The sequence below is a fragment of the Drosophila sechellia genome, chromosome 3R (genome assembly GCF_004382195.2).
Source record: "Drosophila sechellia strain sech25 chromosome 3R, ASM438219v1, whole genome shotgun sequence".
In the NCBI taxonomy this organism is placed as follows: domain Eukaryota; kingdom Metazoa; phylum Arthropoda; class Insecta; order Diptera; family Drosophilidae; genus Drosophila; species Drosophila sechellia.
The window spans coordinates 15,233,930-15,254,707 of NC_045952.1; the positions used below are offsets into that span (position 1 = coordinate 15,233,930).

A 20,778-nucleotide genomic window follows, 5' to 3' on the forward strand; every position below is an offset into this window, starting at 1 on the left:
TTTACATCAACAGGATATCCTGATGAGCAATCCATTTAAAATTTATGCTACGTTTTCCCTTCAAGTTTTGTTTCTGGGGGTTTTGAAAATATAAAGACTGCTAATTTATAGGCACTTTATTTTCTTTAATAGTTGTCATGCTCTTTACATTTTTTTCAGCGCTTTTAGTTTTTGTGTGGGAAATCAACAGAATGCCAGGCAATCTGCAGGAAAAATGTCGCAAAAGGTACGAACAGAGATTGCTTGGAAACGCTGCACCTGTAAAACCTGAGATGTAACCTATTTCCGATTTTCCCTTTGATCCGGGACAACTTGGAATGCAGGCGAACTTGAATGTAACTGGCATGCATTGTGAAAGGAAAACGCATTTAAAAGGATTTTGCTGTAATATTGAGAACAATTTTTTATTTATTCACATTATTTAGCTGGTAGCTCAACACTTAACACTTAATTTATGAGTGCGATGCGGTTGCCATTGCAAAATGATGCGGGGCGTGTATTCGTCACGATACGCCGTAGCCTCATTATCCCGGCTTTATGACTCCCATAAATCGTCTGGACCATGCCCATTCGTTAAATTTTTTTATGGTCAACCAAAATTTGCATGCAAATCGCTGGACTTTTTCTGGCTTATTTACAGATAGAAAAGTTTATTGCGCTAACTAAACAATGCCTAACTAAGCATACCTCTAGTTATCAGCCAGCTGGAATCACTGGGACTTGGGTGAGCCATAGGTCAAGCCCTCGCTGCTGGGATCCTCCGTTTTTTGCCTTCGCTTTCGCCACGGAAACTTGCGGGAACTTCGACCAGCCACCGATGCCGATTGACAAGTCTCCGGATCCGGCAAACTGTGGCTCCCACAAAAGGGCGGAGTGCTGGTGTTGGCCACCTCATCCCGCCGACTTATCACCCTAGTCAGCTTGAGACGAGTGGCGGGCTGACTGACTTCTGAGGGGTCGCCACTTTGTGGTGGTGTCACCAGCAGGGCTCCACTTTTGGTGGCCAGGAGAGCTCTTTTGGCTCGCCCGGATGCGTAGTGCCTGTCCACCACCTCCGCCTCCAGCAGTGAGTTAGCATCGCCCAGCGACGAGAGCTGAGACACCTGGGCCTGCAGCATTCGATGGGGAACTGCTGTACCCGGAACGGGTCCATAGAACTCCTGTTTTCGCAGACGCCGCCCACCGCCACCAGCTCCAGCACCAACTCCATTTCCGGCTGCCATGCTGTTGCTGTTTATCGTCGTGGTTGTGGTGGTGGTGCGAATGCTGTCCTGCAGGGACAACTGGTGGCTCGCATCCCGGCAACGAAACTGCACCACTCGGTAGGATCCATATGGTTCCAGCGCGTTGTTGTTTACACTGCAACTGGCCGGCTGCAGACGCATCGATCCATTCTGGCGGAGAAGGGCACTGTAGTTGTGCTGGTGGTGCTGACTCTGCTGATGGTGGTGGTTCCTGGCCAGACCAAACTGTCGCGTCAGAGTAATCTTAAAAGTGCAAAAAATACAAAGATTACCAATTCATTAATTTAACAAAAACCATTTTGAATAATTAAAGTTTAAATTTGACTTTATGAACTGTAAAAGCCTGTAAGAAGGGTCACAAAATAACATTCGATGGTCCCAATTAATAATAGATTACTATTATGAAGTGGTTAGATGAGAAGGGTTAATCCCATGGGCTTACCTTGAAGGCCTCGCGGAACTTGTGGCTCATGATGTTGTACAGAAGCGGATTGATGCAGGTGGAGAGAAAGTAGAGCACCCCGGACGTGTAATCAAGTATCCGGAAGTAATCGTTGAAGGCGTCCCGGCTGATGCCTATATTAATCAGATTCAGTCCGTAAACTGCCATCAGACGCTGGGCGTGAAATGGAGCCCAGCAGAGGAAGAAGGCGACGGCTACAGCTACTGCAAATACGGTCAAGTAAGGATAAGCAACGTATTAAGACCCCAGAAAAACTAGGTCACCGGAAAAGGAGCTCTCTCTTATACTAAAAGTGGTCTTAATACTTTATATCCTCGAAATCGAATAGTTTGCGCAATATAACATTTTGATAAAGGCCAAGGTTTTACCTGTTAGCAAACGATAAATAATATCCCACTATCTATGTATAACTAAGCCCTGCGAACGGGTGTGTTTTTTTCCACTCTTGCTGGCCAAATTAATTTATTGTTAAGGCTGTGGGCTTAATCTGAATTGCTCCATCAATTTCCATTTGGCAGACCAAGGCCAATGGTAAATTTCGAAATCAATGGTCTGTGTTTCAGTTAAAAGCATCCGTAAATTGAACGTTGTTTCGTAGGCTGTAAGGGAAAACGGCTCTTCGGGATCTAAAATTTGGCCCTGATTTACACTTAAATTTATTTGCTGTATCTTTTGATATAATTTTCTAATTATTTAAATAAAATATGTGAATAATGCGGAAGATGTGTGATGAATAAAGAATACCTTAAAAATTTAACAGCTAATAATGTGGCACGTAAGCGGACATATATAGATTTAAGGAACACTTTTTACAAATATTTAAGCTTGCTGTGCGCACCCCGCAGTCTTGAGTTCATTTAAGTGCCCCGGCTTGATTACTTTTGAGGTGACACCTGGCTTCACCTTTGCTTCATGCGCTAGATGGCCATTTAAGAGCTTTTCACATACGCACCGATGTTTGCGAAAAATGAACGACACCGTTGAGGGAAAAGAGGCAAAAAAAAAAAAAAGACAGAAGCACGTTCAGCCCACATGACGCAAGTCCAAATGAAGGGGGCGGAAGGCAATGAGGGCGGGGCTATGACGAATTCCCTGTTTGATGTTCGCCAACGCAAATATGTTGACAGTAATTTTCAATTTAGGACTTTCGGCGGAAAAGTTTTGACAGCCGTGGATGTTCTTTTCGTTTCTGGTTGGCGGTGGGGCCTATTGCTGTCTTTAATCAATCAAGCTGCCAACTTAACTCACCTACCCAACATTCTGATGACTCGTCCCTGGGCATTTAGGCCGCGATTCGCATCGAAGGTCCTTCGCGGCAGCGATTGCAGCAGACGACTCCTCTTCAGCTTCACTCCGATCAGCACGTAAAGTACACAAATCGCCGTCATGGGTCCGCAGAAGAAAATAAATCCCGAAACGGCGAACACATGGGCGTAAAAGTCGTTCTCCATCTAAGGGAATAAACAGCGAAAAGGACACTCGGTGATGCGTCAGTTGGTTTTCACATTTCAGTCCCACCCACCGTGCACGAGTATCCTTCGTTCTGGTAGACCACCGAAAATTGCATGGCCTGCGGAAGGGCCAAAAGGAAGGCCGCCAGCCAAATGGCAAATATAAATTTAATGGCCCGCGACAATTTTGACATGGTGTGCTGCCTACAAATGATGGAAAGATTAGGCTACATTATATGTTAAGTATTAAAGACAAGATGATGTGGATGTTTCGGATAAACGTGGGCAGATATGAGATGGAAAATATTAAGGTTGTAAAGTACAGGCAGTGACCACCTACACTTTTTACGCTTTTTAACTTTCTCTTTAAGGTTTTGGATATTAAGTGCAACATAAATATTTACTTTGAATGTTGGTGTAAATGGGAAGGAATTCAAACAGTTTCCTACCAAATTCAATGTTTATCACTTTTAACTTCTTTTGGTAAAATGACTATAATGGGTTTCAGACCTTTTTCATGCTATGCTCATACCCAAAAATCCTTTCGTTTCAAAATAACTATAATACTATCAAATGACAGACATAGAAACATTATACTCTTTTCGACAACAATATTAAATCCCAACTTCAGAGATATGAAAACTCTTTGCCTTATCGGACTTGGAATCCCTTCTTTTAGAAAAAGATATTCACATTTATTGGAACTTAATTACATAGTCTGTAATGAACTTGGTTCATTTATCGACCTAACTATTAATTAGTGTCAATAAATGAAAGCTAATGCATTTGGTATATTAAAAAACGATGGGAATTCGGTTGTCAAGCCTGACTTGTTTTATCATTCCACAGCCAGACTGTTTAGTTATGAATAATTATTGTGCCTATAATTTGTTAGGTACTTTTGTGGTTTCATATCATAATGTTTCCGACTGACGCTTATCAAGTTTCATTTATTTATTTATATGCTCTGTCCTAATTATGCATGATCCACTTTGTTAATGAAAGGGAGGCAATAACACTGAAGAAATTATACATTTGTTTAATAAAATAAATAAATATTTTTAACGTTTAAATGTTAAAAACTCACCGGAATGGATGGCAGATTGCTATGTATCGCTCCACAGTAAATGCTGTGATGGTGAGAACTGTTGCATTGGCGGCCATTTCCGAGAGCACACTGCCCATGATGCACATGGCGTCCGTGAAGGGATACATATCCGGATACCAAAGGTTGTACAGCTCCTGGGGGATGCCTGCAGGATATTTGCCGCATTACGCATACGCCATGGTGTTCCTCAAAAATGCCAGCTCACCTGAGACCAACAGTATTAAGTCGGAAACCGCCAGGTTGAACAAGTAGAAATTGGTGGCCGTGTGCATGAAGTTATTTCGCGATATAACAATGCAGGTGATAAGATTACCCAGTACGCCGGCCACAAAAATGAGGGCATAGCAAACGGTGAAGGCAGTTCGCAGGGTCAGGGACTCGTCGACCGGCGAATCCGCTGCCATTGTGCTCGCATTTGTGCCGTTCGTGGAACCCAGGAGATTTGATAGATTCTCGGTCGTTATGTTCAGCAGATGGGCGACATGTGTTAGGAATTTGTCGTTCTTCAGCAGCAACAGCTCGGGGCTCTCGCTGGGATTCGGCATCGTGGATGAGGCGACACCGATGCCCACTCCAATGGAGGAACTCTGATTGGGACTGGGCGCCACATGAGCCATGAATGATTGATTGAGGCCATCATCGTTGCTGTCGTTGGCTATGGTGATGGCGACGCCTTGCAACATGCTAGCTGTCGTCGATTAATTGTGGACTCTATCCACTCCACGCCACGCCACACCACTCCTTTCCAGCGCCAAGTTTGGGAAAGAAAAACAAAAGCAAATCGGCCGCCCACTCGTATCAATGCGTTATTAATACTGTCTGTCGTGTCCTTTGCGGCTGCGGTGGGACATAGCCGATAAACAGTCGACGACAGGCCCAAAAATTGCGCACTCGCCTATGAAGCAAACAACATTAAAAGTCATTAGACTCAAGGATGAATTTAAATTGAATCCCCAGCCAGGCTGACGTCACATTCAGACGGACGGCATCAGGTATCCAAAGTCTTCGATCAGGAAATTGCCTTTTACATGCAGTCCCGAAATAAAAGCACTTGATTGCTCCCACTTGTCACTTGCCACTTGGCTCTATTAATAGTAAACATCTTCACTTATGCAGAGAGAAAAAGTTCATACAAAACAATATATTCTATTAATCTACATTTTAATAATAATATATTGAGTAAATTATTATGTATTTATTATACATCAATATTTAGGCCAAGAATGTATATATGTACGTAAATTTAATTGATTTAGAAATTATTTTCTCTGTAAGCAGTATGTCATTTGCCACTTGGCTCTATTAATAGTAAACATCTTAAGCTTAAGCAATACAGATTGCTGGCACTCAATACAGATATGTTTGTGGATAAAAAACTTTTTCTATTTGCTAGGTTTTAGCCATGATAAGTAAAACGAAACATGATTGCATGTGTGGAAAAGTTCTTCCAGCTTCGATAAAAATGGAAAATTTTGCCATGCCATATTCTCATATTGGTACCAAAAGGGTGTGAGCTTTAAAGATGTTCGTGAGTGGTAATATTTCACTCATAAATCGACCAAAAACCAGTCGAACTGGTTTCCCCGGCTGCCAAGACTCATATTCTGGGGTTAGAAGTCAAAGAACAAGTAACGGAACACCAAGTCACTGTTAGTGCCAAGTTGGATTACTGGCTTATAGCCAGAAATCTGCTTGATACGTCTAATTAATAATGTTTCTGGTTCGTTTAGCGTTGTTCCTTGCGAATAGTCGTTTAAAAAAGCCCCAAAAAGTATGCTAAGCACTTAGTGAGCCTACGCAGTTCGAGTGGTCAGCATCACAGCGACATCTTTTTGACGCCAACTAATTGGAAAAATAATTGAATTGCCAGTTCAGTTGTAAAAGTTGATTTAGATATGATTGGGCTCAGAGTCGGTGGACTGGGAGTCGGTGGCTAATTCAGAGTCTGTGTACAAATGTGCGCCTTCGATCGCTTCTACACAATCCAATCAGCAAACGCAATGCCACGTGGACCATATTAGGGTTTGCAATTCAATTTCAGTTGGAGAATGAGTTTAAACCACAATCTAGCTGCATTGCCCAGCTGTCCAGCCGTCCATGCGGACGATGCCTTAACATTTTTTAATTAAGCTTTGCGGTTGCCAAAGGTAAGCAATTTAGTAAAACGGGAAAGGGAGTTTTTTAAATTCCGAGGACCAAAAGGATTGGGTAATGAATAAATTGCCATCGACATGATTCTTGATTCTTACCAAGGCTAGATTAAATAACAAAAGTGTATTTACTTTTGCTACGCGAATTGTCTCCTCTTTTGTTGTCAACTCGTATCCTTATTCGTTTTTGAGTCGCGCAAGGTGTGTGTTTCTTTACCTTTTTTTTTTTTTATTTTCAAACGTTTAAGAACTTCCGCCTGGGGATTTGTTAACCCTTTTGCTTTCAATAAAACGAATTCACCGAACGGAAAATTAGTTTTGCACTTTGCTAGCCAATCATTGAGACATATTTAATCAGTGGAAAATGGCTTGGGAGTTTTGGGTGACTTTTATTGAAGCCCTGAACGATTCATTTAAATACATTATAATATTATTTTCTGCAAAAAATAACTTTTAAATTTTTTTTGCACTTTTTAAATACATTTTGTATTTATTTTTCACTTTCACGGATCTGTTTTGTTGGAATATAATTTTCTCGTAGTCGCACACGTCCGAATCGAAGGAAAGTCCGTGAAAGACTGAGTTGCCTTGCGGCAATCGTGGCAATTGTCAACGGTCTCTGTTAGCCAAATGTTAACTAACAGCGCTTCTTGGCCATCTGGCTCTCCGTGTTGTCTGCTTTTTCTGCGACTGTGTGAGGTACGCAAACATTCGGTCCTAATTTCATTCATAAATTCATGCACTTCACCTTGACTCCGTCTGCTTCTCAGTCGCCGTAAGTTATGGCTTACTTGTCGGATGAGTAATGTCGCAGGCATCCGGTTTAACAGAGCGCAGCCATAAGGGGCAGTCGAACCAATTGAATCGCTAGTTGCGCGGGGCTAATTGAAATTGCAAATGGCCCAAAAGCACTGGCACTTAGTTTTAATACTTATTGCCAAAGGCGACCGCCTAAATTGTTTTCTCTCCGTCCTCAGAGCCAGCGAATCAAATGAGAAATCAAAGCCATCATAAAGTAGGAAAATAAATGTGTTTGTTTTGCAGTACATGAGGCCTGATTTCCCGCTGACCAACAGAATGCCGAACCGCATATTAATGTCGGCCCTTGTCCGCAGATTTGTGGATTGTTTTCATTATCCTCCGCCGTTCTGGTCTCAGTTAGCCGTGTGGCTCGCTTTCATTGGAATCCGCCTGTTGTTCTGGTCTTAAAGATATTTATCTTGTGGGAGGAGAAGACGCCTGGCCGTAGAGTTCTCAGTCCAATTTGGCATGGTTGTCTGGTCGCGGTAAATATGCACAATTGCTGGAGCGTGACCACAATCCGGTTTTTCGAGGCTGGCTAAAAGGCCTGTGTATATAAAGGAAATTCCTGCGCGCGGATTTGAAGATTTAATATTGTAATTCTTAAACGAGTACTCAAATACATACATATATATATTTAAAAGCACAAAATAAGAGGTAACACAAAAATCTAAAATGTACTTTAATTTGCTGTTAGCAATTCATTTTTAATAGAAAATACATGTGTTTATTTGACGAAATTCAACGTAGTTCTGTTTTCGTCCTGTGCAGCAATAAGATCCCAAACAGAGTTCACGTTTCCACGCACTTTGATCCGCCGTAAATGCGATTAAACGAGCGTTAAATGAATGTTGCCCCAAATAATCACTGTCCGCAATCTGAAAGTCGATTTCCTGGTTTATTCATGAGCTCCACAGTAAATAATGAAAGCGTAGGGACAATCAATATTAGTGCTTTACCTACTGACCTTTACAAGTTGCGTATACGCCATGTTATCCCAGTGGTTAGTGTGTTTCCCTGAATCTGAATGATTCAATTGGCCTACGGGTGATGCTGATTAGCATAATGTCTTTTGACACACATGTAGGCCACTCACAGGGCCAGAGACAAAGGACTACCAGATCCTAATCGAAAAGGGTCAACCACAGTTTTGAGGGCACAGCAGTTGGTCCAAGCTCTCGGGCTCTGGCCTTGATTTACGATTGCAATGGGTGAGACGACAATGATAATGTTCTGGCCACAACTAGAGTCACTGATTAGCTCGTCGCAGCTTGTTTGAACGATGCCAATATGAGGGCCCTGCGAATGTGGCTTAAAGCACTTTTGAGTGCGTCATGTAATTTCAGTTGTGGCTAATTAGTTGCAATTAAACTAAATGCGGGAGTCCTTGGCCTTTTGCCCTGCCAAGAGCATAGAACATTGAACTATCGGCCAGGACTAAATATCCCTTTACATACTATATACTTATAGTAGTTGATACTTAAAAGCCCACGCTCTTAGCTAAGCTCACATTACTCATACAACCCGTTGGCCAAAGTGTATGGGAAGTGCTTTTATTTCATGTTGGAAATTGGGCATCTTGGCTGGCATTGGCATGCCGACGAGGGCAATTGCCGGGCTTTTAACCAAATGAACTCCAGCCAACACGCACACCTCCGTTCTTTTTTTCTTCGGGAATTCAATTATTTGAAAGGCTTTGCAGTGCATGTGGAAGTCTGGCTTCATTTGGCCAATCGAAGGTCACAATTAGCCACGAGCTATGAAATTTTGTCAACGACTTGTTGAGCGCGTGCAAAGGTTCAATAAATTGGTGCCGCTTAGTAAAGAAAGTCGAAGCTTGCAGGAATGTTAATACTCTGATTCATAAAGCAAGCTAAACTAAGGCTACTCTTTAATTAATAATATGTGAGCCAACAAAAAATGCTGGCATAATAAATGTTATAATCGAAATGAAAAAAAGAGAACTATAATTAAAAAAAAAAAACCGTTGTAGTATTCAACTGACCGATAACTTTATTTTTGCTGTGCCATCCTTTTTTCGACTTGCTAGAGTTCCTTCAAATGTAAAATGAGCCAATTCAAAGTGTTTTAAATGTCTGGGCTCATATCCACTATCTTGTCCTGGCAGACAAGTTTCATATTTTATTTATATAAGCCCCAACCCTAATATTATATTGTCTGTACTTAGGTGAAAGTTAGGGAAAGTCGAAATGGCCTGCCCTTTCTGCGTGCAATAAAACTAAATGAATTGGAAACTTGCACAAAAATTTGGCCAAACTGCTGACGAGGATGCCGCCGTCGCCTGATGACAGAGTCCTGGGCAAAAGGCAAAACTGCAAAATGCCAAACAAGACGCCCCGAATCTGATGTCATGCCCAATGATCATAAAGAGCAAGGCAAACGAAAATCTCCCCCATTTTCCACTTTCTTGTCCATTTTTCTCGGCTTTCGTCAACAATTGGCAGCAAAGTTTTGACTGGGAATGCCTTTGCAGCACGTGCTCTGTGTGTTTCCCTTCCTTTGAATTCATGAGATACTCGATGTAGAGATTAAGAGGGAAATGTTGTAGGGTTCCTGACAAAGAAATGCCAACGCCGACCCTAGATTTTATATCCAACACCCACCAGTATTCATTGTTTGTTTAGGACTTTGTTTTGATTAAGTGCCAAAAAATTGTTTCGAATTATTTACATAAAAATTGAGAAATTGAATGCATGCAATGGACTTGATTTGTTTGCCTCACAATTCGATTTTCCCAGCGTTTCATATACCATTCGCTACATTTGTTTGCTCTTAATATATATCGCAGCAGCGCTGGGATAGGAAAATACACATTTTATGAGCCGCAAAGCTCTGATAGATTTTCCCGCACATAGTCATAAAAGTTAGGCCCCGGGGCACTAATAAAATCTCCCTTTGACTGATCATAAAACCACGGCATCATGTCCAATTTCGTGACTTGATGTCTTGGAGCTCAATGGCGTACAAAGTGGTTTCACAAATTAATTTTAAGCAATTCCGATGTTTTTGCTACAGTAATAAAAGTTTTGCAGAGAAAATCGCACCATATAGTGGCGGTTACATTATATAATGCATTCTTATATATATGCTTTAAATATTAAGTTTTCTTGCATTGCTTATAGTATACAAATGACAAGTTTTTAAATAGCAAAGCTATATTTGTATATAATATCAATTTTTCTACTTTAATTTTTAACGTTTTATCACTTAAGGGCACCGAGCATTTCTAATCAGGAAAATTAGGTTCAGTATAAAAAATTTCTGTCTTTATTCTTTGAGCGACCTCTTCACCTTTTCCGAGCTGCCTTGACTTAAATTGATTGTGGTTGTGGGTTTAGTTGCGATTTAAGTGGGCGACAAGGTCGGCATTTGCATTGTCCTTTGGGCCTGTTAACATAATAATCAAACAATTTGCCGCCATGGGCAAATTAATACGCCACTAAATAAGATAAACTGCATGGCACTCCAGAATTATTTGCATTTTTATTACCCTTTTTGCAGGGGGACCCTTCATATAAGGCCGAAAACCGGCAGCGCGCCGCCGCAGAGAGCCGAAAAGCAACCGGTAGTTGTTCGCTGCCGACGTCGCTGTTGCGTCGCTGTTAACGGCAACGGCCGTGGCCCGAACGGACTTCGTTGCCAAGATATTTTGGCCAAAAACCCAGTCAGTCGGATGCTGCGGCCCGTTGCTGTAGCCGCCGCCGTCGCTCTTTCGGTTCTTAAGTTTTCGGATCTTTTGACGACGAAATAAAACGAGATATCGGGAAAACCATCAATTTATGCGTGCCCCTCAGTCATAATTTTTCGTTTCGCAGAATCATTTTACGTACCAGAATTAATCAGTGCCATACGCAAATAGTTAAAGCCATTAATTCTGTGAGTGTGTGTATCAAATTAAGCCCAACGCGTTGCGGTCATTAATCAACATTTAGCACATGGTAAAAACTGATTAGCTACATTGCAATAAAACAACCTAAAAACAAAACGAAATCACATCTCAGAGAAAGTGAGTGAAAGATGGGAGGGGGAGTACAGTGAGTGCAATGCTCGCAAATGCGAAGGCAAAGTGACAAAATCAAAACAGTTCAAAGCCATAAAAAATAAATGCATTCCGAAAAATGTGGCAGGCATCGTTTGATAAATTTAAATTAAACGTGTTTTAAATGCACAAACGATAGCCAGCCCGAGAGTCGAGAAATATAATTAATTGCCATTAGGCGGAATGAAAGCCACGAACAGGAGCACCGAAACAGTTGTAAACAAGTTGAAAATAAATAAGGCATTATCGGGGCCTCGAGATCTCCAGATTGCCAGTGAAATCCATTGACCCGAAACACTAATGATGCAGAATCTATAATAACATATTATAGCCTTATGCGAACCGGCTTGCCAAGCGCAAAATATGGAAAATAATAGTAAACCAAATACAAAACTCACACTTAATGGAAATGGGCGGGTGCATGGGCATAATTTTTTCGGTGGGATGCCACACGGTCGATCATCGAAATCATCGGACAACGAAACGAAAACAGAAAAATGAATAAATGAAAACCAGTTTGATCGATTATACAATATAATAAAACCTAATTCGACAGCATTCTTTTGGCCGTGCATATATTGTAGAAACTTTTTTATGATAATGATAATGAAAACGGCCAAAAACGGCCAACAGCGGTCAGCAGCAACAAATAACGAAAAATATAGCCAGAATGTGAACAGAACAGAACACAGAACGGCAGCAGCCGAGAACACTCATCATCTGAATGGAATGAAACTATGTTAATGTTATTAAGTCACCCGGTGTCCATTTGCCATCGTCGTCTCCTTATCCGCCTTATCCACCACCTGACCTTGAGCTTCTGGCTCGTTTCATTCGTTTGCCACCTGGTGTTGGGTGGCAGGCGGAGCGGCAGGTCCATCCTTCTGAGCCTTGTAGCAACATCCTTAAATTTATCCCGTGTACACAAATATTTTGACTAAATGCCACTTAGCAATTCAAATTAATTTTCAGCTTCCACTCGCCCTAAGCCTGGTCTTTCGCCTAGGACACGCCTGACTGCCGCCTGCCAGTTTCCCAGGATGCCAGGTAAGCACACAGGACACAAACACGCTTAAAGACGCGCTCTCTAGGGTGGACCTTAGCAGGCTAAACAAAGCGCACAGCTTACCAACTAAATTGTATATATGTATAATTTATGGTAATTTGGTAAACTGGGCTAAACTGCCTTAATGTTTGAAGTGGACTTATGTATTAATAAATTTGTTAAAATACATCGTTGTCTTGTATTTAATAATCACATTCTTTGACGTTCTTTAAGATGAACATTTTTAAAAACGATAGACATGTGGATAATTGTAATTAATAATCTTAATTTGCACCAAGAACTTGTATATAACACGTTTACTGCAACTAATAAATACAAATTTCATTCAAAAGTCAAAGGCTTAAGCAGGCCATATAAAAACATTTTTTATGAAACTGGAACCATTTCAGTTAGCAGTAAAACACCAATTTTATTTTAATTTGAACAAATTTTGAAAAACATAGTTTTATTCAAATAGCACATAGGGTCCACCTTATCGCACACATCCGTACAAAAAATTTAATCCCACACTCATTACAACAGATTGCAAGTGGAGTGGCTCTGGCGTAAGTCGAAATTGATGAGCCCCCATAAGGGGCGTTATGAAAACATTATTTGCGAGCGAAAGCTTCGATTGAGAATACATAAGCAGAAGTCTGAAATTTCCAAAGAAATTCGAAAATAATTGTGCGTATATACACACTCGACACACACAAAGACACACACCCCATGGCAGTCAAAATGCTGCCCACTAACAGTTCCGGTGTCCTGGCAACCGATCTGCAACTGTTTCACAATGAGAAATTCCTCTTAAATCTGACACAAGTGCTGAACATCTCCGCGGACAACCTGACCAGCCTTCTCCAGGGTCTGGAGCCGGAGGAGCTGCTGCCCACGGTGACCCCGATGACCCCACTTTCACTGCTGGCCACGTTAAGCGTGGGCTACGCCCTCATATTTATCGCCGGCGTTTTGGGCAACCTCATCACCTGCATCGTCATTTCGCGGAACAACTTTATGCACACGGCCACCAATTTTTATCTGTTTAACCTGGCTATATCCGACATGATTTTGTTATGCTCAGGTGAGTGCAAAACTAAAATGTTCATGGTTTTTGAATTATAATTTAATTCAGTTCAGTAGTGCCAACAATAAAAGGAACTGAGGCATATTAAATTAAAATTTGTAAATAAACTAGAAAATATAGAGTGAGATATTCGGCAGATGCTCAAATCGATTTGCATTTTGACACCTCAGGCCTTCCAACACAATTCATATAAGCTCAAAATTGCAGCTTTTATTAAATATTTATAATAAACTAATTGCCATGTAGTTTAAAAATTTTCATGCTATATACAGTATGTTCTATTGTTGTTAAGCGATTTTTGTATACAATCAAATAATTGTTGTAAATATCTATAATCCGATTTTGCCATTTATTCGAATTATGCGTCTTATGTTCTTAGGAATGCCGCAGGACCTCTATAACCTCTGGCACCCGGATAATTATCCTTTCAGTGACAGCATCTGCATATTGGAAAGCGTTCTCTCGGAAACGGCGGCCAATGCGACAGTTCTGACCATTACCGCCTTCACAGTCGAGCGATATATTGCCATTTGTCATCCGTTCAGGTAAGGGAACCGGCATTCCACCCACTGCCCATTTCCATTTTGCCCTTAACTTGCCTAATTGGTTCTGCTTTCGATACAGGCAGCACACGATGTCCAAGTTGTCCCGGGCCGTAAAGTTCATATTTGCCATCTGGATAGCTGCCCTTTTGCTGGCGCTGCCCCAAGCCATTCAGTTCTCCGTGGTGATGCAGGGCATGGGAACATCGTGCACGGTGCGTATGATTGATGCAAAGTCCTTAATCGTATGCCCAGTTATGAGTAACCTGGTTAATTGATTCGTCGAACCGGTCCTTTGATCCTTTGATTCATTATGGGGTTTCCGTATAGATAGTTCCTATAGAGCCTTTGCTTAAATTTACAAAAATTGAAGAGCATGATAAAACAGCGACAATCCTTTACGAGGCTTGATTCAGTTTAGGCAATCAAATTTACAGCCATTGCCTTCCGGCTGTGGCTGTAAGCCAAAACCATATCGTATCGCATGCGAATACATATATATTATTTTTGTGAAATGCCTGCTGCAGATGAAAAACGACTTTTTCGCCCATGTGTTTGCTGTGTCGGGCTTCCTGTTCTTCGGCGGACCCATGACGGCCATCTGCGTGCTCTATGTCCTCATCGGGGTGAAGTTGAAGCGGAGCCGACTACTGCAGGCGCTTCCCAGGCGATGTTACGATGTAAACCGGGGGATAAGCGCCCAGACGCGAGTCATCCGGATGCTGGGTAAGCAGGATATGAAATATCCGAAATAACTCATAGTTGCATCAGACGCCCTTATCCAACTTTTGCAGTGGCGGTCGCTGTGGCCTTCTTCATCTGCTGGGCCCCCTTTCACGCCCAGCGGCTGATGGCAGTCTATGGATCCACCTCGGGCATCGAGTCCCAGTGGTTCAACGACGTGTTCAGCATCCTCGACTATACGTCCGGTGTTCTCTACTTCCTCTCAACGTGCATCAACCCGCTGCTCTACAACATCATGAGCCACAAGTTTCGTGAGGCTTTCAAGGTGAGTTTTGTCTGCATGATATTCATTTCTATAGTTTGCTTGAGGAAATTGGCAAAATGCTTCAAGTTACAAGTTTATTAAAGGATAAATTAAAGATCAATTTTGTATTTAATCGCATTTTAGGTAACTTTGGCTAGACACTTTGGACTGGGTGGCAAAAATCAGGGAAGGGGGCTTCCTCATACCTACAGCGCTCTGCGGCGTAATCAAACTGGCTCATTGCGGCTGCACACAACGGTGAGTACACTGAGAAAAATTACACAATTATCAGTCCATATATGCACTTATATTGTATTAAGTGGCATTATTTAAGAGTAAAATAAAAAGGATTTCCCAACATGATATTTAAATCGCAAGACTTTTTAAATCCTCTATAAGATGTTTATTGCTTAACTTATTTTCCTGTCTGGCGACTGCACTTTCCCTTTCTGATTATCCCTGCATTCCTTGATTTCCTCCTGCAGGACAGCGTTCGCACCACAATGACTTCCATGGCGACGACCACCACAGGGCTAAATGGCTCTGCCAATGGGAGTGGCAATGGAACGACAACGGGTCAGTCGGTGCGCCTAAACCGCGTGTCCTTGGATAATCTCCAGATGCAGGGTCAGAATCGCAGCCGGCCAGAGCTCTTCGATAATCCGCGTCGAATGCTCCAGACGCAAATATCGCAGCTGTCATCGGTGGGCGATGCCCATTCGCTCCTTGAGGAGGATTTGCAGTTTCCCGGGGAGCCACTGCAGCGCCAGCCCACGATGTGCTCCATTGACGAGCTCACAGATGACTTGGCCATCTCGCGGTCACGCCTCAAACTTACGCGCATCACCCGCCCATCAGGAGCTGTCAAGGGAGGCGTGGCAGGAGGCAGCACTACGGGGGGCTCGGGGGGCGTGAGTGGTGACGAGTTGAGTGGCAAAGTGCGCAAGGCAAAAGTGAAAGTGCTCAAGAGCTCTAGCGCGTTCAAGGGTCTCAGGGCCAAATTCAATTGGCGTGCCAGACGCAAAGGCAGCCACAAACCGCACGAAAATTGGGCGACGGTGAATGGAGGCGACACTGAAGAGCGGGCCGCCTTTTAAAGGGGGTAACACGGGGGTCAGCATATCCTCCATCTGTACTCGATAAGCGAAGGAGTCCATTCCAGTGCCACCTACGTACATTACACACACACAACTGTGATACGAGCAGCAAGCGCCACTCCAGCTTGTTTGTGTTTTAATTTAGACAAATATTCCACGTTGGGGTCAATTATATGGTTGTCCTTACCAATAACCGTAATATAGCCCAAAGCTATAGTTTGAATTATAGTTATAGTGCACGTAATCGAATAAAATATGTAGTTCATAAGTCGACCGATGTTTCATTTATAAAAAAATCAAAAAATAGTGGACTTTTGATAAATAAAATTTACACGAAAATAGTATTTATTAGACAACAACAGCAGGAGCTACCCTCGCACACTTTTCTAGTGCGTTTCGTCAGTATGTGGAGTACAGTGATATATCAATACATATTAAGGGTGATACCCAAATGGTTTTATAATGCAATTTAAATATAAAAGCGATCTTAATTTTGTAAACAGCTGATCGACTTTGCTAAACACAATATATTAGCAGTCCAATAGAAACGGTTATCTATATGTCAGTTATTCAATATCCATTAATTACATTTCTCTTAGAGAACAGACAGCCATCTAAAAGTAATTATTTATTTCCCATTTAATGAATATATTTTTTTTGAAAGAGTGTGGATCAAGTGGGGATTATCAAGAAGAGGGTTCAATGGGCGTCTGGCTAATGACTGTCAGTAAAAAGCGGGCACTGCATCATAATCCCTGGCCATTAAGATGTTTATCTGGCGCACAAATTCGCTTTTTGGTCTGGAGTCTAGACAGTGGATGAAAGCCATTCTCGCGATTGGCCAACATTCGCTGAAAACCGCCGTTGGTGACTAATTAGCATGCCATAACGCAGTGTCCCAGTGCATTTAGTTTTAATTTCAGCAAATGCAATTTGTCAGGCTCTGCGTGTGTGCAGCCCAAAATGAATGGCTTTTAATTCATAAAGTGCAGCATATGGTGGCAAAATGTGGCTGAAACGAGTAACTGAAACCACAAAAAGTTTCCTTAATTTGCCCAACAGTTGCAGAAATAATGTTCATTTTCGGTTGCACTTGGGTAAGCACAAGTTAGATCCTAGTTCACTTTTAGCTGGCGAAGTATTGTGAAGACCAAGAGGCTTATGCAACATCAAAACGTTTGTTGAGGTTTTAAACTAATTGGCAGATTTTTCTTTGCTTAAGTTCAAATCCGTATTTTCCCAAAGGTGTTACAAAATTCTTTGGTAATTCTTTGGAAAAATCAGTGGTACATGTACTACTTCTATGCCAGATGCAATTATTAAATCTTAGACAAATAATGCAAAATCCGGTGAAGCGTAAATTTTATAAAATTGTCATTGAATACCAAAATCTATTCATATAAATTCTACAACCTTATTTACATACTTGTAGAAGAACAAAAAGTTTATAGTGTTTGCCCGGGCCGATTTTCCTCGTGCTAAATTCGGAGAAGGACAAATTTGGTTTATGAGCTACTCTTGGTATTTAGACAATATTGTCAACTCCCTAATGCCACATACAAGATGCTAATCCGTCACACACGCCCAGTCGATCCACTTTTTAATGGCCGGCGACCGAAACGACTTTCTGCGTCTGTTTGTCTGGGTCGGGACCCTTTTCCATCAATGGTCGACCATCATTTATGCGACATAAAAGTCAAAGGCTGTCAAATAGTTTCGATGAACTTCATCATTTTTATGTGCACGGCGAAAATAGCAACGAAAACTCGTAGATAACCATTCCTTTGCCAACCACACAATAAATTTGAGTGGGTTTCATTTTGTGCAAATTTACTATCACTTGTCTCGATGGTATAGTAGACTGAAAGCAATTGAAGCATTCAATTTACGGGTTGGCCTAAAAGCCTTTTCTGCTCCTATTTTAAATTCCCCGATGAGCCTTTGTTCATATCACGCATACGCAGTATGTGCCGCACTCAGGCACTGCGACCGTCATAACGCATAAATAAGAAATAAATAAGTAATTCGGTGGAGAGGCGATGGCGATGGCAGGACCAAAATAAAGCCAAGCCGATCCCATTGACTGTGCAATAAACTCTCAATTTCATTTATATGTATGAGCCATGTTAGCAATTCAAATGGACGATGTGCCAGATTCACTAAACCATCGATAGCCGCATATACACACAATGTGTATGAGGTGGGCGTGCTGAAGCAATTAAGCCATAAAATACTGTTTCCTACTTTCCGCGGCCATCGATTTACGCGTCCCTCCAAATCGGTGGAACAATTAAATGGAATTTATAAGCTGCAAAATCGCCTGAGCACCAACCACTTAACCCCCACTGATAACATAACAGTTTATTAATTAGGAGCTTGCCCAGCCAGGCGCACATATTGCAATTCAGAGAGTGTATGTTAGGGTTTACTAAGCTAAAAGGAGTAAAATAACTGAAAAACTTCACAGGCTAACTACGCTATGGTTCTAGATGATTTTTTAGGGATGTTAGTAGCCACTATTTCTTTACTAAATAAAATTAAAATAACTTAATGTGTAAATGAATGTTTTATATGAAGCGACATCCGTTTTTGGTCCACCCTAATGCATTCACGCACATATGCGTTTGGAAACATACGCGGCAGTGAGTTTCGCACTTTACTGGGTCTCAACCGGTTCATCCAACATATATCGAATCCCTCTTGCTATGGAGTAGATGGCTCTGCTGGCGGATCCACTTGGCACGTGCGGATTGATGCCTCCATTTGGAAACTGTGCTAAGGACATGGTCGTCGATGTGATATGTTTGACTTTTCGCCAGGGTTCTGTGCCGCAGCTTTATGTATTTACTCAGTACAATCCCCATGGCTTTCATCCTATAGCCCTGGCCAGGGATCTGGTTTCTTGGCTTTGTGGGTGTTGTCGCTGCGATGGAAATGGCATTGTTTTGCGCATTTCACACGTACTTACTCCTCGTGGGAGTGTACTCATAAAAGCGAATTTGATCGGGTCTGACAGGAGCAAGGAGCTCAATATAGTCGGATTGCCTAAACACCAACTAAACCGCAATTCAATCGCTGACTCGTCTTTTCCCAGGCGACGCCTTTATTGCCGAGTCACTTAAGCTTCCTTCCGACAAAGAGAATCCAACAAATTTATATGGTAGTTGGAATTGGGCTGTCAAAGTAATCAGACAGTCATATAAATAGTTTAATTAAATACATGTAATTTAATAATGAGTAAGCAGTGACTAAAAAATGTATAACCACTCCCTAAATCCAGAATCGGATTAGCAAAATGTATACAATACCCACTTTATATACAGATCGATTTCTTAACTAGTTTTCTGATAACATCAGGAATTCGTTGAATATATTTTAAAAGCTTTCGATGTCGAACACCAAGCTCTGAAGTAAAGTAAATAATTCTTAACAAAACACCAAAATCAGCTCCTCAAATGGCACAAGCTATCGCTTATTCATACATACATATACTTTTTATATGCATTTAATATATGCCACACTTTTTTTGAAGGCGTGCGACCCTGCCGGCAAATCAAAAAGCTATTTTTGACTGAATTATAAATAGCTGACAGTTGCCATAATTATGATGCATGATGCATAAAGAAGGGGCTTAAGGCCTAACTGTCAAAGAATGCATATTTTAAGGTTAATTTTAGTCCAAGCTTTAAATATATAAAAAAAAATAAAATAGGCGGTTGTCATGTTCAAAAGAGTCTGTATAATTCCATTGACCAATCGCGCGCCAATAACCAATGGCAAATCTACGATTCTGGTTTATCTCAGACCAGCATCAATGGTTTCGCAAAATATTAATCGGAACGCCCAAAGAATTTGCCCAAAAACCAGTTATTTGGAAGTCTGCATTTATTTCGTATTTGATATGATAATCATTTTTTGATCAGATTCTTAATTAAGCAAGCAATGAATGCAGGTAAATCAAAACAATAGGAAAATAAACCAATAAAACAAATGTTATTTTCTTTACATTTTTTAACGGGAATTGCTCTTTTCAACTTTAAATCATAGCTATTAATAACACATTTCCCTTTTAATTGCTACAAAGTATATAATAACTGAACAGATCAAATGGAATATCAAAGGCATAGACTTCGCCAAGACGTGGGACCATAAATGCAGTCGGATTCCGAAATTTAATGCTCGCTACCAAAACAAGACCGCAAATTTATGACTGGCTGTTAAAAAATACCGTCTAGCACAAAGAAATTATTGAATCGAATGGCGGCATAACAATCCTAATTAATTGTAAACAAGCCATGAAAAACATCAGCTCACAGCACACACACCCTTGGCACTTGCAGCTCATTTGCGTGGCACGTCGGTGGGTGGTCGTCGGTGAGTGTGAGTGTGAATGCGAGTGCGAATGGGAGTGTAAATGTGAATGAGCGGTGGGTGTTGCTTTGTGGGTGGTTCTACGCATTGCGATCCCTTTTCGCTGCACCATGCCGTGTAAGTGTGTGCGTGAGAGCAAAGAGTGACGGCTTCGTCGACGGTTTCCATTTGTACGATATACAATAATATTTTGATTGACTTGCCCCCAACAAAAGTGAAATGAGCAGCACAACAAAGTGGCATTTGATTTACGCCGACACGGAAAACAAGTTGTTAAGCCGAAGCAGTCCGCTAACCGTTTATTCGAATGCGATAAGTTCCATTCGCTGGCTAGGTTTGTTCGTTGTGAAGTATAAAGGAAAATATTTAAT

At 41.5% G+C, this 20,778-nt stretch overlaps 2 protein-coding genes across 5 annotated transcripts; one reads left to right on the plus strand and one right to left on the minus strand.

Moving 5' to 3' along the window:
• Nucleotides 1-377: 377 nt before the first annotated feature.
• On the minus strand, nt 378-6,989 carry LOC6606545 (somatostatin receptor type 5). Of its 2 annotated transcripts, XM_002031310.2 has the most exons (7): nt 6,516-6,989; nt 4,472-5,161; nt 4,246-4,411; nt 3,230-3,362; nt 2,960-3,158; nt 1,687-1,910; nt 378-1,487 (listed from the first exon to the last, which is right to left on the minus strand). In XM_002031310.2, exons 2-7 carry the CDS (start codon nt 4,947-4,949, stop codon nt 711-713), a joined length of 1,977 nt encoding a protein of 658 aa, XP_002031346.2. In that variant the 5' UTR covers nt 4,950-5,161; nt 6,516-6,989; the 3' UTR covers nt 378-710. The 2 variants fall into 2 exon arrangements, with proteins under 2 accessions (XP_002031346.2, XP_032578473.1); XM_032722582.1 differs by lacking the exons at nt 3,230-3,362; nt 4,246-4,411; nt 4,472-5,161; nt 6,516-6,989 and having other exon boundaries at nt 2,956-3,085.
• A 3,936-nt stretch (nt 6,990-10,925) lies between these two features.
• On the plus strand, nt 10,926-16,304 carry LOC6606546 (pyrokinin-1 receptor). 3 transcript variants are annotated; one of them, XM_032722145.1, is made up of 9 exons: nt 10,926-11,244; nt 12,250-12,324; nt 12,866-13,406; nt 13,789-13,954; nt 14,034-14,166; nt 14,479-14,677; nt 14,746-14,960; nt 15,084-15,197; nt 15,425-16,304. In XM_032722145.1, the coding sequence occupies exons 3-9, from the start codon at nt 13,052-13,054 to the stop codon at nt 16,034-16,036; spliced, it is 1,794 nt and encodes a 597-aa protein (XP_032578036.1). In that variant the 5' UTR covers nt 10,926-11,244; nt 12,250-12,324; nt 12,866-13,051; the 3' UTR covers nt 16,037-16,304. The 3 variants fall into 3 exon arrangements, with proteins under 3 accessions (XP_032578036.1, XP_002031347.2, XP_032578037.1); XM_002031311.2 differs by having other exon boundaries at nt 10,926-11,176; XM_032722146.1 differs by having other exon boundaries at nt 10,926-11,114.
• Nucleotides 16,305-20,778: the final 4,474 nt, after the last annotated feature.